Consider the following 7,240-nt stretch of genomic DNA (forward strand, 5'->3'; position numbering starts at 1 on the left):
AACTTACTCGTACGAAGAATAGGAAGCGAGGTATAAAGAGAGAAGTGTCGTACGACAGCTTAACTCTTCTTATCTTTCTTCTTCTGTACCATAGGCTAATGCAAACTCGTTCGAAGGCCTCTTCGCCCATAACACTTAGGTAGCTAACTTGCTTATAAAACACGTTAAGCTTTTATTAATAATATTAATATTTTTATATTTTATTAGCTAAATAAATAATTTATAAAATAAATTCTTTTAATCTAGTTCTATAAAAGATAAATAGCTTTAAAATTAATCAAAAACTATATATAAAGCAATTACTACTCTATATTTAGTTAAATATTAAATAAGATCTTATATTTTATTCTATAGAAAAAAGAGTAAGAGGTAGATAAAGATTATACTTTCCTTATTTTAGAATAAATTAGCTATAGTAGTACCACTAGTATAAAGTAATTTACTAGTATAATATTACACGGGGTTAGGTGCTAATACTTGTCTAGGCTTAATCTAGGTTAGGGCGAGTGAGATAGTGTAAAGAGCGCCGTAAGGCAGTTATCTAGCGATATAGTAGAGTAGGCGTACTTATAAGATAGATAATAATAGATTAATAATTCCTAATCTATATTAAATAGACTAATAAGTATTAATCTTATAAATTTAAGTAACTAATAAGAAAGTATAATATAAGTTAACTATAATAAGAGTAATAATAAAATCTCTCTATCTGTATATTCTTATTACCTCTAGTCTTACTATTATAACTTTAACCTACTATTACTAATAGTTATCTTTACTTCTAATAGCTACTATTATATATAGGTCCTACTATTACTAATAGTACTATCTTAGCGTGATAGTATATTATATAACTTAGCCCCGCTATGTCCGTTCTTTTCTGTTAGTATCCTAAGTGGCTTTCTAGCCATTATACTATCTGCGCAAGGAAGAAGATTCTTTCCTTTGTTACTTGTAATATATAGTTATTACTAACATAAGCTTATTTTACTTAAATAAGTATATTAAACTATTAATATTTAGATTTAGATATAAATTAATTTACTATAATAAAGAATAGTTTAATAAAGTCTTTTACGTATATATGCCTCTAACGAGTAATACTTAGTCTCTTTATCTCTAATAGCCTTCTAAAAACTATACAGTAGAGTACTTAGTTACGAAATCTTACTCTATTATAATTATTCTTTCTATTAGAACTTAAAATAGTTTTCTAACTATCTCTCGATATATCTTAGAAGAGGATTCTTTATACTATTACTTATAACACTTAACTACTATCTTTATCTAAGTCCTAATATTACGTCTAAGTATAGATAGTAGTTAGGTGACTAAGAGTTAGATATAGGTTAGGTTAGGTAGTGCTTATTTAAGATCTAATCTCTACCTCTATATAACTCTTTGCAACCTAACTATACACCTACCTCTCCCTATTTACTACCGTACGCTAGTATATTTAACTTGTAAGATAAAATTTAGGAGCTTATACTGTAATGCTTACTTAAAGGCATAAGTAACCCTATCTCGTTATGGAGCTGAGGATAAACGGAACGCCACACTTATGTCCTAATTAGGCGTCCAGCACAGCCACTGCCACCCTGTATCTCAACATAAGTTGACCTAGCCTCGTCACCAGCCGTCACATCAACCCAACTACCTATATTCACCCGCTCGCTGATTGTATCTTGGTCATAGCAACGCAAAGAACGTGACAACAGATAGATTACAATTTCACTACATTGGAGCGTCATCTCAAGATGCTGGCACCAAGGGGGAAGAACAAAGCAGCTAGCATATGGTCCGTTGACTCGGGCTATGCATCAAATACTGTGGACGAAGAAGATGGTAGCTATGTACTGACTCAGAGTCGACATTTCCCCACCAAGCTGTTGCTGACACTACTAGATGGACTTTTTTGCCAGTCCCACAATCAGCAACCTACCACCATCATTGTCTCAGAAGAGATTTAGCTTAGAGTTCGGCGACTTCTTCAAGATCCATGTTGAAGATCAGCTGCGCCTGCAAAAACCAGATTCTCCATCTGCACCAGTGACCACCAAGGTCAATGTGTTTACGACAAATTTGAGAGTAGGCCACGACCTCCAATCTCGGGTGGCTCGTGTCAATGAAGAGTGTGTTTTATGCGCACTCTGGGACATTGCCAGTCCTGGAGAAAACCTGAAATGCGATAAATGCAGCCGAGAGCTGACAGCCGAGTTCGGTGCTACAGGAAGCTCAGGAATTCTGCAAAATCACGAGACTGAACAAGAATCGATGCATATTGCACCCCACGTGAAAGAACTCAACGCATTACAGCTACATCAACTACCTGATAAAGTCGAGGAAAGTCGACGTTTAACATGTACTATGTTGAACCCTATTGGAAATGACCGGACTACTACTACTTCTTCCCGCAGTCCGGGTTTGGGCACTTCTTATACTGGATCTCCAAATATCATTTGCGAGGCTAAACGCTCTTCCACTCGACGGCCTCCTACAAAGCTTGAGTCACACGCTCTGCGACGCCTGAAATCATGGATAAGAGACAACAGCAGCAATCCGTATCCTGATGCTGATACCAAACGTGTATTGGCTCAAGAATGTGGAATCACAGAGAAGCAGTTGAATACATGGTTCACGAACGCTAGAGCACGACAAAGATTCCCACGTCATGGGGAGAGTTCACTCTCAGACCCAAAAGGAGAAACAGATCCAGCAAACCACTTCTCAAAGGCCAAAGTGTCACTAATACCTAAAGGCTACCGAAGTCTGGAGGAAATTAATTATTCTAATCACGACTACGAACCAAAAACGCCAAAAGTGTCAAGGCGAGGCAAAAAGAAAGACTACAGTCATTTAAGTGTGATTTCTCCGGTTGCCAAGGTGTTCCCATCCATGTCCTGTACCCAGGCACAAGCAACGATCACAACCAAAGACAATACACCAAACATGTGGCAGTGCACATTTTGTTATCAAATTGTAACGCCAAAATCCTGGCGTCGTCATGAGGAAACTCAGCACCGACCGAAACGGAAGTGGACTTGTTTACACACTGGTCCGAGCTTGACCACTTCTTCTTATCCCACTTCGTCAACATTGTGTGTTTTCTGCATGCTACAAAATCCTAGCAAAGAACATCTTCTTCACTCTCACCGTATTGGTGAATGTTTTGCCAAGGCCGAAGAAGACAGAACATTCTTGCGACCAGATCACCTCCGGCAGCATGTGAAGAATTTTCACCAGGCGTCTCTGACTGATGCTGTAAGAGACTTATGGAAAATAGATGGAGTGCCCAAAGATGGCCCCGAAAGTTGGACCTGCGGTTTTTGCGCTCTTGAAATGACAGCATGGGATGCGAGACAAACTCACATCGCGGCACATTTCAAAGACGGATTGACAATGGCAAACTGGAAAACACATCCTCGGCCTGAACAGACTACTAACACTAGCAAGAAGCGGCCAATATCTAGTGAAGGACGGCCAAATATGTTTTCCAAATTCGCCAGGAACTTTACATGTCTGAACGCACGACAAGAAGAGGAAGATATGTCGCAGAGCGGACTCGTGCCACGTTTCGAGTACACCACTGAGTACGTACAGTCAAAGGTACCAGTGGAACCTTTGTTGCCGGAGTTAACCCTGGACAACTTTACAACAGGTGTGTACAGCAGTGAGTTCAATTTTGGCAGTGCGAGTATAACGGATTCATCGGAAGAAGTGACCGCATCAAAGGACTCAGACATATCTTATCCTGTTGGTGACAAAGATTCGTGGCTAAATTATTATGACCTGGGCAGCCTTTTCTGCGAAGACGAGTATGAAAGTTTTCTCGATTGTTGGTAGCGATGTACTATCTGAAGCCTGGCAACGTATACGACCTCATTGATTATGCATCTATACATGTCCGGTCTTTTGAACGCCTAGTCATGAAGTATTTGCAGTGAGATGAAGCATTGTATTTCTGTGAGAAGGTGTGATAGCACGCAGGTGGTTGATTGACAGGGCGAAGTTGCAAAGTGTCGAGACTGCAGCTACGTCTTGGCTGCCAGCTTTACAGACAATGGCGCAGGGAACGCGTTGTCGCTTACTATTTCGTCCTCTCCTACTAATACTATATAGCCAATCCCATTGGCCTCGCTCAGCCGCCTCTCATACTCATCGTCTGCTCAATCTGCCAAATCAACCACGCTACCCAACAGGAAAAGACACACTACAACCATGATCAATACAGACGTAGACCATACGGATGATTTATGTCCGATATGCAAAGAGCTTGATGAGAAACTCAGTACGTCCCAATTTGGAGATGCGCGGGTCCTGTCCGTTCCCAAGGACTCCTTCCACCAAGACTTTGTGTCCGGCAAGACACTGTCTAATCACTTCCACGCCGATAAGCTTGTCGTGGCTTTTTTTCCACGATGAGATAGAGAATGAAGAAATGCGTCTAGAGTCTTCAGAAGGGTTGGTTGAGCCACGCGCTGAGCCCACAAACGCGAAACCTTTGAAACGGATCTTTGTGTGGGACTCGGTTGATCCAAGGCATGAACATATATCCCTCCTAGCGGAAAACTATATATCAAGGCCTGGAAAATATGCGTCGGCGGACCTGATCCGAGCGAAGCAATAGCTCGAGAGTTATAGGTCAAACCATGTTTTTGCTGAAGCAGGTGGAAGGACATGCACAGTTCAGCCGGTGAAGATGAAAACACCGCTGAGAATCATCGACTGCAGTGCATTACAGGTAAGGGAACTGATGCCTGGCGAGTCTTATGTGCGCCTGAGCTATTTCTGGGGTAATGTAGCTCCTGCAAAAGTTTCACTAGGCTCGCAAATAGACCCTGGAAGTATTTCAGACTATTTCAGACGCCATATATGTGGCTAAGCAGCTTGCAATACCTAGATTGTGGGCCGATCAGTCAGTAGCTCCCTGTATATCCTATTGGCGTTGAACATTCACTGATGAGTTTGTGTCCTTGAACATACTGCATCGTCCAAAATGACTCTGTTGCGAAGAATGAAGCAATTGCATCGATGCATCTCATCTATGGAGGGGCAGAAGTCACTATTGCAGCAGCATCTGGCATAGATGCATTGCATGGTCTTCCTGGTGTTCTGTGAACAGATCGATCAGAGCTGATACATACATCTGTCACCTTAGGGAGCCGACAATTTCTTGAAGAGCCCGTCCAGAAACAGCTGAGCCAGTCGCGTTGGAATAGCCGAAGCCGGTAACTGGCTGTCATTCATTCGATTCTCCATCAAACACTGATGTTGAAACAGGACCTTCCAAGAAGCTGTGTTGCCTGTGCATCTTCTCGTGTTCACTGATAGACAAATATATTTCCAGTGCTACAAAGCTCATCATCTCGAGCACTACAAATCCGAAGACCCACTAAGCAGGCAACGCATATTTCTCTTTACAAGAACCGATCTTGAGCCTCTAGCAACCTTCACACTCTTAACAGAGTACTTTCCTAAGGAACTTCCTTTCGCCAAAGACAGTCTCAAGGCTGCAGAAGGAATCTTGGAAGCCTGAGGTAAATGTCGGCCTTGTTCATATCAATGTAGGTGCTTTCACGGCATTCCTTTGATCTATTTTACGGACGGCATCACGCACGAGATATCCTTCTCCGCACAGGGTCTGGTTTGGTGGACTTCGCATCGGAACGTGGATACTGGAGTGGAAGAACCCTCGCTCCTGATGTGTCTGGACTACCTTCGTGGACTTGGGCATCTCAAAAGTCAACATATAGATCTTTCATCACGGCACGAGATTTCTTCGACCTTGACGCATCATGGTCGAATTTTCGAGAGCTGAGGTACCATATCACGCATCGGGATGGGAAAACCATTGATGTTTTCGAATTTGTCACATCATCTCTTCCAGAACATTATTCAAACTTCTTCCCTTGGATTGATATTACTTCATGGACCGTTCGGAGCCAGATCACAACGCCGGATCTAAAATATTCCAACAAGACTCTCTTTGGTGGCATGAGAAATTCAGGCTTTAAATTTGACGAAGGTGTTCCACAGAATGACGAGGCAATCACGGCAGTATTCATAGGTACTGGTGAAGCCTGGTCCCATAGCGTAGACTCAGAGGGTGGTCTTGTATTTTTTCTTGTACGTCCAACTACGCAGAATACATTTTCACGCGTCGGAATATGGTATCTGTATGAGGAATCCAAGCTCCTCTCTCTCGAACAGGTAATGGCAGATCCAGAGCCTACGCTTCTTGAAAGATTTACGGAAGATCCCCAGAAATACTTGGAATTCTGTGGGCTAAGGTATGGCGCTGTCGTAGAGAAAAAGACTCTAAGATTAGTTTGATTGAACATCGAAATATCCATGGACGTCCGCAACTAAGAAGGCCGTGATCTATTACAATATCCCTTCAAAGTCCACGATATGCAGGACCAGTCCTCCACAAAGACACTTCTCAAGCATACAAACATAGGTATTTAACGAATTCATGTTGCAACTCGACTATAAACCGTCTTCGTTCTTCTTCAATAGCGTTGTTGTAGCTTCATAATCTACCATATATTTCTGCTACCGTATCAAAGATATCATACAATGCACAAAACCGGCACAATATCTTGATTATGATCTTCCAGATATACATCTCTATGATGTAGCCAACACGATTTAGTAAATATACGAATGTGCCCAACACAGTATTTGTTGGACTCGAGCTATCCTCGCAAAAGCGAGTGCCTCACCAAAGAGTGGGCTGGCTGCTCAAGATGTTCCGTACTTGCATGCAAGAATGTTATCGTCACCGGGTGAGGCCAACCATTTCATGGCCCGCTAAACGAATCAGAAGCACGAGGTGACCTCCCGTACCGCATTGACGGGACCGGTATCGTGGGTCAGTAATGCAGACTCACAAGTCGGGCACAATACTGTCCGTGCTCACCCAATGCAACAATCAGCCAATGCAACACTATCTGCCCCACCCAAAATATCAACCCACCATTTTCAATACGTGATATCTCTACCACTATAACAGCTCTTATAAAAGCGATTGCGGTAATTAATTCGTAAGGTCTAGAAGGTTAACTTTTATACCACGTAGCTATAAAAAAGTTTAGTATTAAGATTTTAATATTAACGCGCTAGTACTAAAATAAAATAACATCGCGTGTGGTAGCTACTAAAAAACGCTAACTACTTACTCTATTATAAGAATCTAAGCTAGTAAAATATATAGAAAAACTTACTAAGCGTGGCCTAC

At 41.7% G+C, this 7,240-nt stretch overlaps 2 protein-coding genes across 2 annotated transcripts; both read left to right on the forward strand.

The window, feature by feature from the left end:
- Positions 1 to 1,757: 1,757 nt before the first annotated feature.
- Positions 1,758 to 3,843, forward strand: COCMIDRAFT_111051 (uncharacterized protein; the record flags this gene model as incomplete). The annotated part of the gene is made up of 2 exons (XM_007695675.1): positions 1,758 to 1,853; positions 1,906 to 3,843. 2 exons carry the CDS (start codon positions 1,758 to 1,760, stop codon positions 3,841 to 3,843), a joined length of 2,034 nt encoding a protein of 677 aa, XP_007693865.1.
- A 375-nt stretch (positions 3,844 to 4,218) lies between these two features.
- On the forward strand, positions 4,219 to 6,333 carry COCMIDRAFT_41891 (uncharacterized protein; the record flags this gene model as incomplete). The annotated part of the gene is made up of 5 exons (XM_007695676.1): positions 4,219 to 4,401; positions 4,628 to 4,844; positions 5,021 to 5,114; positions 5,281 to 5,501; positions 5,639 to 6,333. 5 exons carry the CDS (start codon positions 4,219 to 4,221, stop codon positions 6,331 to 6,333), a joined length of 1,410 nt encoding a protein of 469 aa, XP_007693866.1.
- Between the last annotated feature and the right edge of the window lie 907 nt (positions 6,334 to 7,240).

This window comes from Bipolaris oryzae (assembly GCF_000523455.1).
Source record: "Bipolaris oryzae ATCC 44560 unplaced genomic scaffold scaffold_385, whole genome shotgun sequence".
NCBI classification, from domain to species: Eukaryota; Fungi; Ascomycota; class Dothideomycetes; order Pleosporales; family Pleosporaceae; genus Bipolaris; species Bipolaris oryzae.